This window comes from Cydia pomonella, chromosome 2 (assembly GCF_033807575.1).
Source record: "Cydia pomonella isolate Wapato2018A chromosome 2, ilCydPomo1, whole genome shotgun sequence".
NCBI lineage: Eukaryota > Metazoa > Arthropoda > Insecta > Lepidoptera > Tortricidae > Cydia > Cydia pomonella.
The window spans coordinates 26,830,902-26,853,483 of record NC_084704.1 but is presented as its reverse complement, the minus strand read 5'-3'; the positions used below and the strand labels follow the sequence as shown (position 1 = coordinate 26,853,483).

At 36.5% G+C, this 22,582-nt stretch overlaps 2 protein-coding genes across 5 annotated transcripts in view; one reads left to right on the top strand and one right to left on the bottom strand.

Moving 5' to 3' along the window:
• The window catches only part of LOC133534772 (serine/threonine-protein phosphatase 6 regulatory ankyrin repeat subunit B), a 56,521-nt gene that overhangs the window by 8,312 nt on the left and 25,627 nt on the right, over positions 1–22,582 (top strand). For all 4 annotated transcript variants that reach the window (XM_061874042.1, XM_061874041.1, XM_061874040.1 and 1 more), the window contains exons 2-5: positions 10,126–10,227; positions 16,463–16,564; positions 16,891–17,007; positions 18,737–18,829. In XM_061874042.1, coding sequence (XP_061730026.1) covers positions 10,126–10,227; positions 16,463–16,564; positions 16,891–17,007; positions 18,737–18,829 — 414 coding nt within the window. The remainder of the gene's footprint in view (positions 1–10,125; positions 10,228–16,462; positions 16,565–16,890; positions 17,008–18,736; positions 18,830–22,582) is intronic.
• LOC133534778 (uncharacterized) overlaps positions 16,596–22,582 on the bottom strand; it is a 69,661-nt gene continuing 63,674 nt past the window's right edge. Inside the window, exon 6 of the mRNA XM_061874053.1 lies at positions 16,596–17,019. The gene's annotated coding sequence lies outside the window, so the exon portion shown is untranslated. The remainder of the gene's footprint in view (positions 17,020–22,582) is intronic.

Genomic DNA, 22,582 nt, shown 5'->3' with positions numbered 1-22,582 from the left:
TAAAGTTCGTGAAAATTTGGTTAAGTCTTGAAGAATTCGCATAACTACTTACGTTAGTCCGTTTTCGAAATTCTTTATTAATATGCATGACGTGACGGAAGACGGAAGAGACCAGTACAGTCTAACCCCCTTATTCATAAACGTCTACTAAAGTTGACAAGCCACTAATAATCGTTTGTCCCTTTCCATCATACCAATACGTCGGAAAGGGACAAACGATTATTAGCGGCTTGTCAACTTTAGTAGACGTTTATGAATAAGGGGTTAAAAGTTTGTTAACTACCTACTCCTACGCGTGCCTCATGATAGGGGATTTTTGGAGTACCTAAGTAATATCATTGTTACCCATTAAATGTCGGGTGGTTATTATAATTCGGTAACTGTCGGTAAATGTCTTTCTAAGCTTCATATAACTATAATAATAAATAAAAAAAAAACAATAAAAACACACAAAATAATTATTTTTTTAGCCGTTCAATAATTTATCTGAAGTTATAAAAAAATATACAAAGAAGAGATAGTATCTATTGATCGCCTACGGCATCATACTTTGGTGATGATGTATATATATACCTAAACTTAAAGGTTGACGAACATCGATGCTCAAAATAACACATTTTTGACATTTTATTTGAACTACGCTAAAACATGGCGTTCTTATGGACGTCACCACACTGGTCCGGTCAACATAAATGCATGAGTCGCATCGATCGCCGCGTTTAACGGTGCGTCGTTTTTTGAGCTCATGTGTAATGATAATACGCGTTTAGAGGAAAGTGGACGACCGCAAGAAACCGCCTTTCCCTTTTATATATATTATGTATATATTAACAAAGTTGAAAATATATTTAATTACACAATTAGGTGGACCAGAGCTATGCGTTTATTTATTTTTTAATTTGTTTATAATTTATTTTCGCTTTTAATAAAATAAAATAAAAATCAAACGAAGCAACGTTAGGCTATGGTTAATAAACAAATTGTGTAAGAACATTTCACAATAACCAGAGAGGAAAATGGGGACTACGATTGTATTGAGCGGTCTTCCACGCTGACCTGACTCATTTAAGACGATATTCAATGAGTCATGTCACATTGTTTCTGCTCATGCTCTGAAAGAGGATCACAGTTGTTCTAAAATGTGTGCAGAAAGTGATATGTTTCTGCTCTTGAGCATTTTACTTTCCAAGTGCTATTTTTTATGTTTTTACGATAAGCAATTGAAATTTGGTTTTAATAATAAATGCATTTTTATTATACAATTTCCATGTCAGCCTCGGACTATTAGCGCTCGAACTTTCGTCCCTTGGTTAACAATCTACTCTATTGAGCAGCCATGTGGCTGAACCTTAATACTGACCGATCATAATTATAGTTATTTCGGAAAAAGTAGGTAACTATATAAGTAATTTGATAACAATAGAATAGATTTGCCAATCCGATCCCCTTTAAATATCCTCCACTTTTAGTTCTTTTAAAATATTGTTTTTTTTTTATGCAATGCATAAAACCATGCTATTTTTCTTTTCTTTTATGATGCTTAGACTTTTACTGCAGTTAAACAAATAAAAACGTTTTACTACTCATGGCTGTTAGCTTTATGAAAATGATTATTCTTAATTTATTGCAGTTTTAATATGTAAATTGGTTATGAATAGGTAATCAACTCAATTTGCATGGATGTTTTGTTCCCTGTACAGAGAATAGGGAATCTTTTTTTTCCGTTAATGTCAAGGGTGCATTCCTGAGCTTAAATTAAGTAACTTTCTCAAAGACACCGGTATTCTAATTAACTCCATTTCCATTTTAAATTCATATTATATTACTGAGACTCCGTTGTCCGTCCGTCCGTCCGTCTGTCACCAGGCTGTATCTCATGAACTGTGATAGTTAGCCAGTTGAAACTTCTACAGATTATGTATTTCTGTTGCCGCTATAACAACAAATATTAAAAACAGAATAAAATAAATATTTCTTTCCAATCTCGAGGTTCTCATCCAATCACCGAAGTTAGGCAACGTCGGGCGGGATCAGTACTTGGATGGGTGACCGTTTTTATAGATAATGGTACGGAACCCTTCCTGTGCGGGTCCGACTCGTACTTGCCTGATTTTTATCTTATAAGGCCCTTACGAGCGTATACACTTGCCTTAGAGCATCTTTACACTTTGATTAGTGTTTAGTACGAGTGTATACATTTGCTACTAAACATAAGTAAACTATCTCGGACGGTTGATGTTCGAAATGACATTGACAGGTCACAGTTTTTAATTGTTTAGTTGAATTAAATGTAATACCCGTGTTACAACAATTAATTATTTATTATAAAAATATAAAAAAGTATTTTTTTATTAACTACGCTATGTAGTTTCCTTAAACATTCTTACCCAACCCCGGAGTTAACGGAATTCAATAAAAACACGGTGTAGAATACACCACTAAAGATTATTCTTTTGGTAATATTTTGATTATACACGTGTACTACATATCTATCGTAATTGTGGGCACAAGTAAAATAAGCGGTAGCTTCCATACTAAATTTATACTGGCGTGCTTGTGTCGTGACCTTGATTGTCTCCGTCTGATGTGGTCCGTCTAAGTCTCTGAATGGGCTTAGTGGTGTAGGTTTAAGCGGGCACCAAACATCCCAACATTCCCAACAGATATATTCGTCGCCCGTCGTCGTCGTCGTTATTTATGGTTATGGTTGTCCATATTATAAATATACATGCTTTATAATACTTTAAGGTTTATTAAATTACAGATTCAAAATGTAGCTACCTAAAACTAAAACTGTAAAAAGTGTAATCTAGTCTATTTTATGTACAAAATGTCAACCTAACAGTACCCCTAGCGTAAATAAATTCGATTTCGAAACGTGACGTACGCGTTTGCGTTTAGTCTCATTTTGTATTGGATTTAGAAAGAGCGCGCCAAGCGGGACGTTTCGGAAACTCAAAATCCTATACAAAATGAGACTTAACGCAAACGCGTTCGTCACGTTATGATGTCGATCAAATTTACACTAGGGGTACAGATCATTTTTTTTTTATTACACCACGAAGGTGGCAAACAAGCATACGGCCCGCCTGATGGTAAGCATTCACCGTAGCCTATGGACGACTGCAAGACTAGAGGTATCACATGCGCGTTGCCGACCCTTTAAAAACCTGTACACTCCTTTTTTGAAGAACCCCATACTGTAAGCCCCTCGAAAGAACCTCGGCAGGAAGCTCATTCCACAGCCGAAGCGTTCGCGGGAGGAAATTCCTCTTAAACCGCACAGTACGCGACCATTTAGGTTCTAGGGTGTGCGGATGAACACAAATGATTTTAAATTATTACAAAAATAAATTAATCTCATTACAATATTTTCCATTCTCATATTTATGAAATGAAATAAATATTTAACAACTCTTCGTTATTATTCTTCTTAATCATGTCGCTTCCCCGGAAGTTCATCAATCTAATTGCTACGCTGAATGAAACAGCGGAAGTGACCTTGCATTCTATAAACCCTACCTAATACCAGAAAGTCCTAGTAGTCGATATGCAAAAGCTTTAGCAATTCACAGCCGGTCGTAAGCCATCAAATTTTGTAAAAAAATATTTGATACAATTTTAAATGCAATCCGTAGTTTTCTTTAGACCTGAATCTCCTACCCATAACACGAGTTTAATGAGCTACAATTCAATGAGGCTGCTTAGTACTTATTTCTGAAACCATTTTTGTTAATTGAGAGTGTCCGTATAAACTCTCTACCTACCAATAAAGACTATAATGTATATATCCTAGAGTCATCATTGAATACGCCATGAACTAAGCGAGGGGGGAATTAGGGATAGTGCTATCACAAGTAACTCGACTTGTTATTCATATCTCATCTATTGAAGACGGTGCCAAGCCAGAACTTAAAAACCTCAACACGTCGTCAACCTGAATCTGAAAGAAGTGGGTGTTCACAAAAGCGGAACCAACTAGGGACTATATCAATTCAAACAAAAAAAAAATCTAAATCGGTTCCGAAATGACGGAGTTCTGTACCCCTAGTGTAACTTTGATCGACATCATAACGTGACGAACGCGTTTGCGTTAAGTCTCAATTTGTATAGGATTTTGAGTTTCCAAAACGTCCCGCTTGGCGCGCTCTTTCGAAATCCAATACAAAATGAGACTAAACGCAAACGCGTACGTCACGTTTGGAAATCGAATTTATTTACACTAGGGGTACAGATGTAACAAACATACAAAAAACGGTCGAATTGACAACCTCCTCGATTTTTAAAGTCGGTTAAAAACAAAGAAGACAAAGACGTACGAGCGTACCGTGTGTTATCGTTAGGGTTAAAATGCTAAAAATATACACTATAGTGGCTCTGTGAGCTGTTGACTTCGCAATAAGCTTAAAAAAATGCTAACTTCGTTGAATCATTATCACAGCGAACTCACAAGTCTTAAAAGTGCCATAGACCCTACTGGCGCTTTAAGTCGTTTAGGCCGATTTCCGCCATTTTGAACATTTTAGAAAAAAACGAGAAAAATATTGTCAATAATGTTAATATCTAGAGAAGAAAATGAGGACTACGTTTGTATAAAAACGCGGTTTCGCGCGGGTCCCCCACTTTCGGGCTTTCGGCGGGCCTTCCCAGCAGGGGACAACATCCGGACATACATTGCCCAAGCTAAAAGATAGACCTTCGCTAACCGCTCAATTAAATAAACACGACTACATTCAGGACACCCGATATTTTTTCCCCTTTCTGAAAGTACCTATATGACCATCAACATTGACAACATAACGACCGTTTACGAATAATTGTCTTATTTCCGTTCTCCTTAATAGTTTCGGTCCAGCTCTATTTGTCATTGCCATGGCATTGCTACCTAAAGCCAAAGCGAAAGCATTACAGCTTTCATAATCGGACCAGGGGTCAACACTTGAATCGGTTCTGACAATTTACTAAAAGGGTTTACATAGCGGATATTACAATGCTCAGGAAGCGCCCCGCCACAACGTTATTCGCGAAATCAGGACACGTACGGAAATTAGCTTGTAGGGGATCGATTAGCGATGATTAGGTTTTGGTACCTATCCACAAAATCGCAGAATAATCGCAGTGGCATTATTTAGCTTGTATAAAATAAATGCTGCAACTTCAATAGATTTATTTGTTTGACCTTACATCAACCTTACTTATTTTTACCTTTTGGGTTTTTTTTATAAGTATATTACTTAAAGTGTATTTTTTAGATTTAGACTGAATGGAATGTCATTTAATGATATCTTGCTGTGCTTGAATAACACAGATGGAAAGGAATTTTATATGAATTCATTTAGCTCATGTTTTTCAAGGAATTAACTAACATAAATACTTCCATTTTTTTATTTTAGCGTATGAAACCAATTTACCTTGCGCAGTATTTTACAGAATATACAAGGCCGTTCTCGACATGAGCAATGTGTCTGCCTAAATTACGGCAACATTACGGGTGATTCCACTCCTTTATTGCTAGCTCTAATGCAAGAGTGAGGTGTGCCTAGACCTATCCCATCTCGTATATAGGAAATTAAAAAACTTGACCTAGGCTATGATTACCATTTCTTATTTCTTTACTAAGGGTGCGGTTAACATTTGTTGGATACCAAAGTATTTTATGCTTATATCTGTTTATTAATTATTACCTACATACCTACCTAATTAGCGGTAAGACCGCCTGTTGTTACCTGGTCCTATTTTCTTTTAAAATTTATTTGTAGTTTTACATGTATGTAAAATGTATAATTGTTGGTGCAATAAAGAATATTTACTTACTTACTTACTTATTTAATTGCCAAGCAGAATTATAACTTTATTGAAAACCTTTATAGGTGTTGCGTAGATGACAGCGCACCAATACTTAATAAGGGGAGGGCGGGGCTAGAAGTTCCGATTTTTATAAAATAAATAATTGAGGTATGAAAACAGTGTGATTATGATAAGGCTATTTTAAAGAATGATATTTTGCGTTTCTAATAGGTATTGTATTATTCATATTTCTAAAAAAAAGAATGGTTTTTCTAGTGAAATAATGGCAAACAAAAGTGCCAATTTTGTTTTGGCTCTCCTGATAAGTGTACTTTTTTCACATCCGACCGAATGGAACTCGAGGCGAGATATCTGCTTAATACGGTATTGACGTGTGTGTATCGGTTGATATGATAATATGTAACAGTCGGTGTGATCTAAACCATTGCCGCTGAAACGCTGAAATGTACCGTACTTCAAATACCAAAAATAGAACAGGGGGCCAAGAAAAGGGAACAAAATAATAATCGTTAATAGAAAACGCCAATCGAAACTTAATTAATGTAACATGTACCTATGGAAATAGTCACGTGGCTTTTCGTAGCATTTGTCATCCCGATACATTTTTTATATTCGTTTGGCGTTTATCAATGAGCGATTGACATCTTGGCTAGGCCCCCAGTAGCTTTCAGTTATATAACTAGCCCGCCGATAGATATAAAGACAATGTGTCCGAAGCTGTAACACTTTAAGTTGTAAAGGCTTTAAAACATTTCCCGTTCAGTTGAAAGTGTAAACCAAAATGTAGTTAATGACTGTGTGTGTAGAGATCATTAGAGTAATTGTTAAAGCGAGGCCACGTGCACTCTAAGCCAATCACGGGAAGAAGGCTGCTAATTCCAAAGATAGTCAACGAATTGCAAGCGAGAGCGGGAAACTTACACAAACAAATTTTACGGCTATAACATTGAGTTATCCGATATTGTTTTTTTTTCGTAAGTATTTTTAGGTTAGGTTTAAGATGTTTATTTCTCAAAAGATTACAAATAATCACTTACTGAGAAATACATATTTCAACTTAACATAACACAAAGGAGAGGGTAATTATGCAACTTTCAAAGCCAATTTTAAACTAAATATACATTTTTGTCATAACATTAAATACTTACCAAAGTTTTATATTGTTAATTTACATAATAGTACATTGTGCAACGAGGGGGGTAAGTGAATATTTGGATACGAGGGTGGTAATTCCCGACAGCCGCAAGCTGGAGGGAATTAAAGACCCGAGTTTGCAATATACTTACCCCCGGAGTTACACACAATGTTTTTCATCGCACTTGCGAAGAAAAAACTAAATCTGAAGCGCAATAATTCTTAAATACGGTTACATATCAAACATTCATCCGCCATTTTGTTATTTATTGACAGGGTAGGCATCGAAGGCACAGACCTTTTCGGCATTCAGCCACGATTGAAAATTATGTAAAAATATTTTAACCGGCTGTTAAATTAATCAAATTATTGTTTTTTAAACATAAACAAATATATTAAATTATAAACGTCAGTAATTTAAAAGTATTATTAATAAGTAAAGTTTGTATGAATAAAGGACATAATTTAAAAAAAAAAGCTTTTTTTTTTTTCACAATCCACAACTCCCGCGGGAACAAAATAGGCTTTTGTCCTTCAGTACACCTGCATGAAAGAAGACCTTTTTCGAGCAAGTGTGATGAAAATTAAATTGTATAACAACTAACCGGAACAAATAAAAGCTTGTAAGTTTATTACAATTTTATGTTCATGCTAGTAAAGTAGGTATCAGTTATTCCAAATTGAACTGCAAATATATCCTATGCATGTGATTACTGTTTTTTTTTTTTATATAACACTTTTAATTTTGACATTTTTTTACAATATTTTAAGGACCTAAAAAATTTAACCATCAAAACGTATATTGAAAAAATATGTGGACATATAGGAGAAAATATTTTTTGCCTAAAAATTGTCAGGTCTCTAGTTTCAAAATCAGAATTACATTTATATTTGCTAAAACATGGTACAAAAGGTCATGCATATTAAAAAAAAAATGGGCACATGATTCGTCACAAAGACATGTAAATATTTAAGAATGTCATGTGTTGCATTACAAACTGCAACAAGCGCTGGTGGCCTAGCGGTAAGAGCGTGCGACTTGCAATCCGGAGGTCGCGGGTTCAAACCCCGGCTCGTACCAATGAGTTTTTCGGAACTTATGTACGAAATGTTATTTGATATTTACCAGTCGCTTTTCGGTGAAGGAAAACATCGTGAGGAAACCGGACTAATCCCAACAAGGCCTAATTTTACCCTCTGGGTTGGAAGGTCAGATGGCAGTCGCTTTCGTAAAAACTAGTGCCTACGCCAAATCTTGAGATTAGTTGTCAAAGCGGACCCCAGGCTCCCTTGAGCCGTGGCAATATGCTGGGACAACGCTAGGAAGAAAAAATGTGTTGCATTACAAATGTATATCATTGAGACATTTTTGAATGGTATAATATGCCTTAGACACCAAAAAGTTATAAAATGTAGTTTTAAATTCTTTAATGTTTTCTTAATTGAAATTCAGTAATTTTCGATCCACCGTCTCCTCAAAAGAATCCCGCTTGAGCGTATTACTCGCGGCGGACGAGAGCTAGGCCGCTTGTTATCGGCACGGAAGCCCGGGCCGCTCTGCTACTCTAAACTGAAAACATTAACAGCGATTATTCCGTGAAGCTCGTCGTGACAGCCTCAAGGACTCGTCTTAATGAGCCACATTAATAAAACTATGCAATTTAAATCGTAATTTTCCCGTCGTATAAGAAAATAGCGTTAAAGTTAATGCTAGCAAATTTAAAAACGTTATAATACATAATCTATAGTGTTCATTTACAGAATTTTCATTTTTTAATGTTTACTCATTGAGTTAATATAGTTTCTTCAGTCCAATGTAATCTTAAAATAATGAACCGATAAGTATTGATCTTTTACGATACAGCTTCAAGATACAACGAAATACAGACGTTCTAAAAGTGAAAATAGAATATAACAAAGGCTAAGCTGACTACAACTAAAATACGAAACTCCAAATATTTAGCATCTGAGCATTCAATTTTATCAATGTTTACATATGTCTTCCTTTACTGAGCCAACCGGAATTAAACGCGATATTAACCCGTGATGATTCGACCACAAGATTAGATTGGCACAAATTTAATTTAGACATCAAAGCTGTTTACGTTTGGAACAGCAATAATCTTAAGGTCAGGGAAGGCAAACGCCGTATCAGTACGGTGACCTAATGTCATTTATTATTCGTATTAATTAACCTCTCACGTCCCGGATCCTTTTTTATAGTCTTACCCGTCACAAGATGGAGTAACTCGATGTACAAACAAGTATAATTAATATGCCAAAAAAATTCATAAATGTTCTGCTTGGTCATAATGTTTACTTTATTTTTTCTAGAAATGTGATCTGATCGGATGACCCCATAGCACAAAGCAGGTTACACAGTCACGGTACATACATCCAATATACACTGTTAAAACCATAACACTCACTGTATGTTTGGGTGTCTGTTTAAATCGTAATCGCCAATCGGATATATTTTTGTCGTGTGTTACACCGTAAAATCATCACTACTGAGCCGATTTTCGCAAGAGGCTACACTTCGATTTTGAAAGGGGATATTTTTATACAAAGAAACCGCAGTCAGGTTTTGTAGATAAGTACCTACTATCAATCAAATATATTTATATGAAAAAAAATACAGAAAGAAAAGGTGTTAAAACCATTCAGGTACAATGTGTATTTTACTTGTGTGGCATAAAGTTAAGTGTGGCTGGCCTTCACATTGAGCCTGTTTACCAGTTGATTAGTGTTTATTGCGAGGTCATACATTTGCCACTAAACGCGAGTATGCACTTGCAATAAACACTAGTATAAACTGTGTGTAAACAAGCCCCAATGTAAAAGCCAGCCACACTTAACCCTATGCCATACTTATCCGTACCTATTGATCTTAATTCGTATGTTCTTAACATGTGGCATAATTGTATTAGATCAGATCTACGGAAGTCATGTACAGTCGAGTTCATAAATATATATACATTTCTTCACCTTAATCCATTGCAATAAGGTGAAGAAATAGATACATATTTATGAACTCGATTGTACACAATAGGTCAAAGAAAGTTAGTGTATGTTGTAAAATGATCAAACTTAAAGGTAGGTAGTTTTAGGTTTGTTATACTTATAATGAATTTACTGCAATGGTGACTAATAACTAACAAAAGATTTGTTTCCATTCCTTAGACCACGGGGATGACACCGCTCATGTACGCCGTGAAGGACAACCGCACATCGTTCGTCGAGCGGCTCATAGAGCTGGGCTCCGACGTTGGCGCGAGAAACAATGTAAGTATTCGTACCTACGACACCAGAAATTTGCACCATCACCATAGCACCATGTGCTCTCTAGAACAGCAATACATTTTTAAAAATCTATTATTAATTAAATGTTACTTGCAACACATCTCAGGTGCACCAATAAGTACGAGTAATGAATGGTTATGGTGGAGTTATGTCAAATGAGGGCAGATGATAGGTAGTAGTAGTATAGGTAGGTATGTACATATGTTTGATTTTTTGTCTATTTCTTTATTTCCATGCGTGAAGTGTCGTTACCTATAACCTAGAAACTATATTTATTAGAGTTGAGAGAGTGACAAAGGTTAATATTTGTGATCATCGATTTATTTAAATTATCTTTTAATTTGTTTTGTTATTGATAAAGTCTTATTATAGCTTTAGTTGCTACCTTTTGTAAAGGCATTTTTTTGCACGCTAGAGAAGCAAATTATCCGTTCCATAATGTCGCGGCTTTTAATTCATGTCGTTACAGAATATCTATTAGAAGCGACACCGTCCATTAGTATCTACTTTTTTTTTATAAAAAGAGAAGTTTACACCAGTCATGGTTACTTATCTGCCAAACTGCATAGCAGTTTGTTAGCACAAAACTTATTATGGTAGACCACTGTTAAGTAAGTTATTGCTTACTTAATTTTTAGCTATATTCATAATGCGAGTGCGATTTCTTACAAACAGTTGTAACAGCTTTAGATAGGCAGATTTTAGATAAACTTAAGCTAACAATAATCATTAGTAGCAATAACAAATTAACTAACTAGGTTTGTTTACCTATTTAGTCAGTCTGTTACTGTTGTCATGTGAACAGTAGGTATAGGTGCTCGATTTCACTTGGATTTGACTTGGTAGTATGTATATCTAACTTTTGAAATACATAAAATAGCATCATAGCACAATCGGATTAAGACCAACCTCGAAATCTCTAGAACAGTCATGAAATTTGGTATGTATATAAATTAAAGTCCCCTTTTTCATGCCCATTTGACATTTGGGGACCTCGAGGAAAATGTGTACCATCCAGAAGAAATTCGCGTTTTACTCTAAATCTACATTCTTAATGAAAATATAGTGTAAGGCAACATTAAAGCTTATTAAATTCTACACAAAAAGTCTCGGATATCTTTGCGGAAAAAATACATCTTCTTATAGAAAATGCTTGCTGAATCTAAGGTTAACGCTTATACACTCCCAGGGGACATTCGTTTAATGGGAAACTATGGAATATGAATTCCACTTTTAACTATACATTTGTACGTGATCTACCCCAATATTAACATTTTACTCGACTGCGACTTAACCAGAAAGTAGGGTTATGGGTTTAAGTACTGATGATTCAGTACACCCTTAGCTTAGGATACTGGACGGATTTTTTAAAATGACGTATCGTGAGATTCCTCTTACCCTTTACAACTTGTTCACATTTGTTTTATTACAGAAAAAATAATGTAACCGCCTTAAGAGGACTCCGAATATTAAATCATATTTTTTTCTTCTAGCGCCTAAACTATTTAGCGGATTTCAATAAAATAGACTTCAGTAGATCCATAATTAGTACACGAGTGCTACGCAATACAAAGTTACTAAAATTAACAGAGGAAAACTTTTTAGGGCTAAATAATATGATTGCAAAAACAGATTTTAGGTCTTAAATGGGGTTCAAACAATAGTGACAGTAATCAAATTTCACACCTACAATTTCTGGGATCCCGGTATGCGTGTCTTAAAATTTGAGTTTCGGGGATCATGGGGATAAGACGGCATAGGAAAAAATATGCGACTAACAAGTTAATAAAAAGTACAAATATATATTTTTACCGAGTTTCATTTGAATAAAACGTCAGTAGTACAACTTTTTGACTTCTGAGCCATATTTATATGAGATGGCTTCATTTTAGGGACATAGTCTTACAAACATTTATAGTGTTAAATTTAATACGTAAGCTTTCCTTTCTCCTTACACAATATTCATATTAAATCCATAGCTAAAGAGAAAAAAGAAAAAAAAAACAAATAAGTCGCATACTTTTTCATATGCCGTCTTACCCCATGGTCCCCGAAGCTCAAATTTTAAGACACGCATACAGGGATCCCAGAAATTGTAGGTGTGAAATTTGATTACTGTCACTATTGTTTGAACCTCATTTAAGACTTAAAATCTGTTTTTTCAATCACATTATTTAGCCCTAAAAAGTTTTCCTCCGTTAATTTAAGTAACTTTGTATTGCGTAGCACTCGTGTACCTACTAATTATGGATCTACTGAAGTCTATTTTATTGAAATCCGCGAAATAGTTTAGGCGCTAGATGATAAATATGAATGTATGAATATCTGTTTTCTATTAAAACAGAGTTAAAATATAGCGAAATAGTAATATACACACGTTAGTTTTAGTTTTTGTCTTGTTTACTTATAATTTCTTTAAAAATAAATGTTTAATTTTTTTTGTTTTGATATTTCATTGCATGTTTGAGAAAAGCACTATTCATACCTCGGCGGGTATCTGTAGTAATGTACTATTAACTAAACAATATACGGCACGCGTAACTAATACCGGAGCCGGAGTGTCCATAAATATACTGCAATTGGGTTACTCGAATGTGGCGGCCATAATTTTGCATGTTATGAAAAAGTAGGTGTGATATCGATTGGTTGGCCCAGGGTACTGGCTATTTGGTACACACCGGTAATTACCTACAACCAACGTCTTGGCCAAGTGGAACAAAGAGGCAATTTGCCGCTTGCTTGCCATAGGGGACTTTTTCTTAAATGAGCACTTGGCGTATCGGAATGATATGGAGAACGTATTGGATGAGTGTGCTGATTCGCTCTAGAGCCTGGCCATAAGTGCACAAATTAGATAGATATTGAATTTGAACACACCTCCAACTTAACGCCAAATCCGTTGAGAATGAATGAAAACAGTGACGTGAGACTACATAGGTTCTTCAAGAAGCTTTCTAGCTTGAAGCTTGAAGGTTTTTATATCTACTACTAATCGGTTACTATACTTCATATTTTTACAGAACATAATTATGGTGCTACTGCACTAGTGTGGTAATTAGCACTTTACGTAACAGGTATAATAACTTTCTATACTTATTATTTTGTAATAAATAGTGTTGTATGTAAATTTGCAGAGATATCTGATATGTATATGCCGATTATACGTATAATCACGTTTTTATATAGGAAAAAAATCAAAGCCATTATTGTAGTCAAGCTCCATAAAATTTTTGGCTTTGTGATATGACGCTACGAACTCCAACGAAATCGTAGAAGTCTACGGCGTAGACATCAGTGCCTAACAGGTTGCAGTATTTACAGGTAAAGGTGATGTAGGTACGGTAAAGGTACTGTAATGCGGTATTCGACTAGTACTTTTGTTTAATACGTATAAAAAAACCACTATTTTGTATTATTTAAATAACCTTACTCGTGTGTAACGAGATGGCGAAAGGTACAGAGTTTACCACAGGCTGTTTCTGAATTTTTCATTCACACACATGAGTGTATTAAGTATTTACAAGGATATATTTTTTACTATTACATATACTCGTGTAAGTATTACAACCGTATAAGTCATAAATAAATACATGAGAAGTATGAACATATATCAAGCATTTTTATGCGAACTACAATGAGGTAGGTACTCTGACCTATAATGCCCAGTGCACGCCACTAAGTTCTCAGACAGCAATTTGATTTCTTATCGCTTGCCTCAACTTTTCCGGGCGCTGACCAGCGTCAAATGCCACATCCTTACTCACGACTGACTCATGAAGTTGACTTCACAAATGACATCACTTGTAAAACCCGAAGGTGATCGAGGAGACGCACGCAACCGCAAAATTATGCCTACATTATAGTTAAAACCAGGGTTAAAGTAGAGTAAGACAAATTATTGTTGTTAAGGTCACTGCATATGATTTTGTAATTTGACCCAACTCTAAGCAATTATATATAGCTCCAATCAACATATTCTGAACATAGAATAATAGGGTCACACACATTTTATAGTATGCTTAACTCGTTCGCGTCTTACCCGTAGACATCGCAAAGTTTAAGGAGTAGGTTAAACGTAGTTTTGTGGAGCTTTGTCTTTAACAAACAATTGTAACTTCTTGTGGTAATAAATATCGGAATAAAAACTAAAGCTAATTTTTATGCTGCACCCTTACAAGCGAAATATTTATTTAGTACTTGAGACTCGAATACGCACGCAGTCACTACCCACAATCGATGGAAACCCTTTGAATAAGGTCGAGGAATTCAAGTACCTAGGGTCCGTTGTTAATGTTAAAGCCGATACCCGTAAGTGACATTGAAAATAGAATAAAAACAGGATGGCTCAAGTGGAGATCTCTTACTGGAGTTCTCTGTGACGCAAGAATGCCAATTAAAACCAAAGGGCACCGTGTACACACGAGCTGTGAGACCCGCTTTACTTTACGGATCTGAATGTTGGGGAATGAGAAAGTGTGACCAACAGAAAATACATGTCACTGAAATGAAAATGCTGCGCTGGTCTGGAGGTGTTACTCGGTTAGATAAAATTCGGAATGAGTATATCTGAGGTACTTTTAAAGTTGCAGATATACACCATAAGATGCAGGAAGGCCGATTACGCTGGTATGGTCATGTAATGCGCAGAAACGAACACCACATGACGAGACGAGTGATGGATATAGACGAGGGCAAGAGAGGCAGAGGCCACCCGCCAACCAACTGGACTAGAACCATCTCCAAGGACATGACGGAGCTAGGCCTAACGCTAGCAATGACTAAAGATCAGCGTGATGGGCAACAAGTGGCGATCATGTATCAGGAGGGCCGACCCCAAATAGGGAATACGCCAGGAGAATGATGATGATGACTTGAGACTCGAATAATAAAAACGGGATATACTCGTATAAAAAATAAGAAATTAAGAAAAGTTAGTATAATTTTTACCAACCTTTAGCACCTTGTACCGGATAAATGGCCGTCGGGCCAAAAATTCAAAATTCTGCAACAAAAAATTCAAAAAATTTATACTGCAAGTAGGCCTCAAGGGCTCTTTTACAAGTCAGTACAACATTATAGTAACATCATATAGTGACATGAAAAATACATAACAACATTTATAAATACAACAGCCAATACCTGAGTTAAACATTACATTATAATAAATAATCTTAAAATAAATAATTACTACAATAAAATAGAGATGTATAGTCTCTATGGTTAAAAATACATTAAATCTGGAGATGTAAAAGGTCCCCAATGTCAGAGTACTAATACTAATAAGATTTGGAGGTGTAAAGTCTCTCCAAGTGTCAAAATAAAATTTATACTAAATAAATAAACCGCATCTGGACTGTTAAACTAGCAGTCTCATAAACTAATGCTACAGAATACATAACTAATATGTACCAAGTCAAGAATATTATTCAATATTACAGAGACGTATAGTCTCCACGGTTAATACATTAAGTTTGGAGATGTATAAGGTCCCCACGGTCTGAGAAAGTAATAATACACAATAATAATAACATTAATAAGATTTGGAGGTGTAAAGACTCTCCAAGTGTTCAAGATTAAAAAAATAAAAAAAAGTGTATGAAATACATTTTTCACGTTAAGAGACTGTTAAGCTAACAATCTTAAAACTACTCCTACTCCTATGTATCTAATAAGTCAATGAAATATCGTCGGGCTCTGGGATCTTGCTCTGCTAAAACACCGCTGTCCGTTCGTCTGTCCGTCTGTCACCAGGCTGTATCTCATGAACCGTGATAGTTAGACGGTTGAAATTTTAACAGATGATGTATATCTGTTGCCGCTATAACAACAAATACTAAAAAACAATTGCAATATTTCGCCTTCTATACATTTACTATGAATGGTAAATTCGTTTCGACGCGCTGCGGCTCTTCGTCAATAGACGCAGTTTCTTCAAAAATATAATGATTTGATAATTATGTTGAAACCAATTGTAGGATTATTCATTGAACATGTCAAAAACATACAAAACAAATAGGCCATTGAACTTTGAACGCACAAAGCGGTAGAAGTTTTACAGTATCAGTAAAATATCAAAAATACTCCTATAGTTAGATTTTGTTAAGAGGTTCGAATGTTATGAACTATTCTTAATTAAGTTTCAGACATCTTAATACAACAAGAAGGCGTAATGGTGTCCATATTCTAGATTTAATTATTTTAATTTTGTTTATGTCAGGACAACTACAATGTTTTACACATCTCTGCGATGTATTCCCGTGAGGACATCGTTAAGCTGCTGCTCTCTAAGCGAGGAGTTGATCCGTTTGCCACCGGAGGGGTAAGATCTTTTCTATAAGTACTAACAAAAAAAAGTTAAACCGTCCGTTTTTTGTCCGAAGGGTAAATTTGCCCGTAGTCTTTACAGTTCTTTATTTTACCTAGTTTCTAAAATATAAAGTAATTTTATATCAAGGAAATTCTTGTTGTAACGTGAATATCTGGCCGCTCGTGCCTAATAATAAGGAATACTTCATGTAATTATCATTTATTTTAGAGTTTAAGTCAAAGAATATATACGAATTGGTCGGAACTGAATAAAGTTTATTACATCTACGTACTGCAATAATATTACTGGCAAAATACTGATAGTTTTGTTTGTAATAGAGCCGACAACAGACGGCGGTGCACCTCGTGGCCAGCAGACAGACCGGCACGGCCACCAGCATTCTTCGGGCGCTGCTCACGGCGGCGGGGAAGGACATACGGCTGCGGGCGGACGGGGTAAGTGTAGCACTATTTAGGTAAAGAAAGAAAATAATACAGAAGGAGAAAGCAGAGAATATGTCAAATAGCTCAAATGCACATAAACATTGAGTAGAAAAAGAAGAATATGTTTTCTTTTTTTTTACCGATTTCGAATGAAACGCATGGTGAACATTTAGAAGTCAACATCATTTTCATTTAATTAGGTGCTTAAATGGGCGAACAGTATATAACTGGGTTATTTTATTATAACTTGGACGGTAAAAAAGCAAGACAAATTAACTGCTTGACTGACAACGTTTATGGACCCGTGCAAAATTTATGATCGTTCTCCCCGTTTCTAAACCAACCAGTAATATTTCGTTTCTTACTGTTTCTAAAGATATCAATATACAAAGTTTTGGTATTTTTATTTCGGCATTGTACTTGGGTTCGTTCGTAAGGTTCATTGCCCTGACTATCTCATCACAGAAACTGTTTTGTATTATATAACCAACCAAAACTATCTGCTTAGTGTAGGTTGTAGAATCCAATAATATGTTAAAGGACGTTTAAAATCTCTTTACATACCTAAGTATAGTCATTTATCATGCGTCTATCAAATAAACCTGAAATGATAGACCGATATGCAGATTCTAAATTGAAGAAAATGAATCTCTACATGAGCACTTCACTTTTTAATAAAAGTAAAGGATATCGCATTCTACGTAATTGAAATAGAGTTGTTTAATCGAGAAGATTCACAGACAGATTGGGTGGCGGTGCATCGTTAGTCGCGGCATCGCGTGCAGCGGCGTCGCCTGGCACCGCCATCCGCCGCGTTCAGGAACTATGTACCTCCGAAAACGCCCTCCACTGTAAACAAAGCTCCTTCCAGCGCAAAACCCGTAACGTCGTAAATGAATAAAACTAATAAAAGTTTTGCATCAGCCGAGTTTTTTTTTATTTACACGCACCAGTCTGACGAAAATTAATTACTTGTTTCTATAATCTGAAATCGAAACAACAAAATACACAAGGCCGCAAGGACATGCCCCATAGTAAAACGTGCCTCCCTTGCGAATAGAAAGTAGCTAATTAAGATCCGCGAGCTTTAGCCTACGGGGCAAACGTCACAACACGAATTTACAATGCAAATTAGGCGCGGAATATTAGTTACAACGTCAGAACTGAATTTCAAAATTACTTATTATAATACAACAAGTCTCAGTCAGTCCCTGGGCGCGAGCTGGACGAGACCTCTGCTAAGCCCCGACTCGTGCCCGGGCACTAGTAGACTGGCTCGATGGAGGACCACGTACGTATACCCCCCGTCGTTGATCCGTCGCTATGAATCAAAATTATTTCAAATTTTGCATACATCGGAATTGAATGTGAAGCACGATAGTCAATCGATTTGGCATTCCTCGTATACAAAGATTGCACATAACTTTGGAAGTATTGTCTGTGGTGTGGCAGTTAGCGGCCGGTTCGTGCCGCGCGTCGCCGCAGCCGTGAGTAAGCTGCATTGTATGGAGACTGCATTCAGTTTAGTGCGGGTTTGGCACGAGCCCGGTGCCGATAATGTCTGACGGCAGGCCAGAGCCCCCACGAAGTGCGAATCTGCTGCGCGCCGGCGGCTCCCGCAGCCCGCCTGGCTCTGCAGCCGAAAGATTTGCAGAAGCTTGAACTCAGTTTCATAGAGTTGAATAAGGAAAGAGCTAGACAGAAGGAATGGAAAAAGTTAATTCGCGACGTGGTGTTGCAGAGGGGCAAGATCCCGCTTCTACTGGCTGTGGAGGCGGGCAACCAGAGCATGGTGCGCGAGCTTCTCAGCGCACAGACCGCGGAACAGCTCAAGGTAAGCTCTCTCGACTGACGCCTGACAAATCGCATGGGGCAATGCTATTTTTGTCTACGCGCACATTTGTGTTTTATAGGCGCTGCTTTACGTCCTAAAAATGGCTTTCTACTTATAATATTTAAATTTTAAAAGATATCAATAGAAATGGAAAATAATGTACAAAGGACAATGGGCACTTTTGTATGGGGAGTGTCCCATGGATGTATACTGTTGAGACATATGTCGTTTTAAAGCTCTTAATCGTAGTATTATTTTATTGTATGGCACCAACCTTGGACAACTTGCAAGGACCGAGCTATATAAAAAAAGAAGTTGCGCATATAAGCAGTTATATTTCCTTATACGCGGGATATAAAAAGTTTTAGCGTATTTTATTCGAAAGAATATAAAAAATGCTTTATGTTTTTTGTATCAACACCAATGATAAAGTATTTAAAGGGACACAATGTACAGTTTCAAAAAATCGCCATTCTAAAAATTACTTGATACACAGCGAAATAAGAGTGTATACAAATGCCATGTATATCATGTGAAAAGTATTTTTATAAGCTATTTTTCGTATAATATAGCTGGGGTCAAATCGTTGCAGGGATCGAAATAAAACCATTTAATGAGTTAATTAATTGTAGTTAATTACGCCTTAACTTTTCTACTCAACGCCAGATGTCGCTCTAAAGCAAAATTCTACTTGACGTAAAGTATTTATACATAGCGGTAATCTCGTCAGTCTTACTCCATCATTTTAAAAAGTATAGACTAGTTTATGGATTTCTAAAGTTATGTCAAGATGACTCTGAATGTAATATTGTCAACAATAATTGTCAAAACACGCAATTTAAAATATTCAACATTGTAATTACAAAATATGATATTTTTAATGCTCTATAATTTTCTCCAATCGAAAGGCACTCCATTCCATTGATCTCAGAGAGGATGCTCCTTGATGATCTTCACTATTCATGGGGTAGGTAAGATAAAAGTATTATTTTTTCTCGTATAGCTGCTATATAGCGTTCGACTCCATGAAAAATAAAGGCTCCAAATTATATAAAAAATGTAGCATATATACAAAGTGCAATTTAGATAGTATTTCAGAAAAAAATGCGCCAATGTAAATGCTGAAAAGTTTCCTATCGTATTGTCGAACAAATTCATATCTACTTCTGATCTACGCGACCTTAAATGTTTGGATTGTCCTACCTAATCATTTTACATTTTATTGTTTTCAGAACAAGAATTATTTTACTTCCCACTGTCTATGTAAGGGGACTTAGAGCGGATTCATACTTTACTATACGTGTCGTGTCGAATGATAGTCCCTATGTCAGTTTCTCCAATTCTATTTTGCGTAGGATAAGTTAAAAAAATAATTAAAAATATGTGTTACCGTATTTTTATTCGTGAAATGTTACCTATATTTCTAAGTTAATGATTGTACTATACTTCCAAAAATATGTCTGACAAACATTTTACATGAAAGCCATTTTTCCACGTAAAAATGAACTGTTATAGGGACCATCTTTTGAATTTATGATAATTTATTCATATTTTAATGTACTCGGGTAATATTGTAGGCAATAATGCCTGCAATGGTGCTGGTGGTGGTGGTGGTTTGGTGCTGATATAAATCAGCACCCAATAAATGCTGTGAACCAGATATCTAAAGTGTTTTAAGTGGCGAATAACGTTTCCAAATCGCATTTTCTTTTGACATATCTTTCTTTTTTCTTTTTTTTTTGCTCTTTTTTTCACGACCGGTTTGGCCTAGTAAGTCGATGATCCTGGGTTTGAATCCCGGTAAGGGCATTTATTTGTGTGATGAGCACAGATATTTGTTCCTGAGTCATGGATGTTTTCTATGTATTTAAGTATTTGTATATTATATATTATTATGTCGTTGTATGAGTACCCACAAAACACCGCCGAGAAGGCTCGGCTTGCCGTGGGACTCAGTCAATTTGCGTAAGAATGTCCCTATAATATTTATTTATTGTTATTATTATTGTATGTCCTATTATGAACAATAAGGTTACGGACCGTGCGCGGAGCCGAAGCAACACGTAGAGCCCTTTGGCCACTTTAATGAAATGTAAGGGGTACTCCGATCGGATGCTGCCCTTGCCCGTATTATGGGTCGCACGCAGAGGCAGCACCCGCCAGGGTGTAAAGACTATTTGCGAGTTTATAGAATCTAAAATGAACTGGGATATTGGGTAAAAGCGATGGAATAAATACTGGGCTATGAAATAAAAAAAACCGGACGCCTACCTAATAAAACGGTATTCAATTTTATTTCCGGCAGACGGCGACTCGCCCCCACAAAAAACGACATCTAGGATGGCTCAAGGGTAACACCGGTGTGAGCGGCTCAGGGGTGTTGAGAGGTGTACGCCGCTTTCTACCCTTGGTTGCTTGGCTGCTTGCAGCCACTGTGCCAAATCGCGTCTTATGCATGGTTCACTTCCACCCCTGGAGCTTATAGCTCTAACGAATCCACTGTGGCCGGCCGGCTAAGGCAAGCCAGAGAATCCTGTCCCACCCACCCCCCTTGCAGGTAACAGAACTCCCCAGGAGCACTCGGGTGTGTAAGGTCGCTACTCCCCAACTTATTATAATTGTTATTACTTTCTGCATTTTTAAGTTGTTCATCGGACACTGAGGCCATTGAAGTTTCAAGCTGGCGGCATCAAAATGGAGTACCTAGGTACTGTCTCAAATAAATGGGTGGTAAGTAAGTACATTTGGTGAAGTGGAACTGCTGATGTTGATCAGAAACGGAACTCTTCCACGCGCGTGATTTGTCTTCTTTGTTAAGTTTGTAGCGAGTAAGTTTCAAGTACCAAGGTTTTTAGGAACCTTTGTGTCAAGGTAAAGGTCTGACGATGGGTTCCATGAGGAAGCGAAGTACACCTCAAATCTTATAGGCATATAGTCATTTTGGATTTTCATCAATACCTTAAGCTTTTTCATTCCCACTAGTGGCATTTAATGAAGTGGAACTACTGATGTTGACTAAAACGGAACTCTTGAACGCGCGAGATTTTTCTTCTTTGTTTTTTTTTATGATATAAGAGGCAAACGAAAAGACGTCACACCTGATGGTAAGCGATTACCGCTACCCATGGACACCTGCTAAACCATAGGGGTTGTAAGTTCGGTGCTGGCCTTTAAGATTGGAATACGCTGTTTTCTTAAAGTTTTAAATGTCGTATTGGTCCGGAAATACCGCAGGCGACAGATCATTTCATGGTTTAGCTGTATGAGGCAGGAAGTTTCTAGAGAAATGCACAGTTGAGGACTGCCAACCATCTAAGTGGTGAAAATAAAAATGTTGTAGCGTAGAGCGCTGACGAAAAGAGGCGGCAAGGATTAATCCGAGCAATTCGATGGAACACTCGCCGTAATAGATTTGTCCTGATAAGTTTGTAGAAAGTAAGGTTGTTAAGAAACATCTGTGTCTAGATCCAGGTCTGATAGATACCTCAAAGCTTATAGAAATACATATAGTTTTTTTTGGATTTACATCAATATCTTTAGCCGTTTTATTAAAAAAAAGCTACATTTGATCAAGTGGAACTGCTGATGTGTTCCAGAACGGAACTCTTCAACGCACACGTTTTGTATTCTTTATTAAGCTTGTAGTGAGTAAGGTTCTTAAAGTGTACTTAATACATCAATGTCCAGTTCTGATGATGGGCTTCATGAAGAATCGAGGGAATTCCTAAAATATTTTAGGCATACATGTAATAA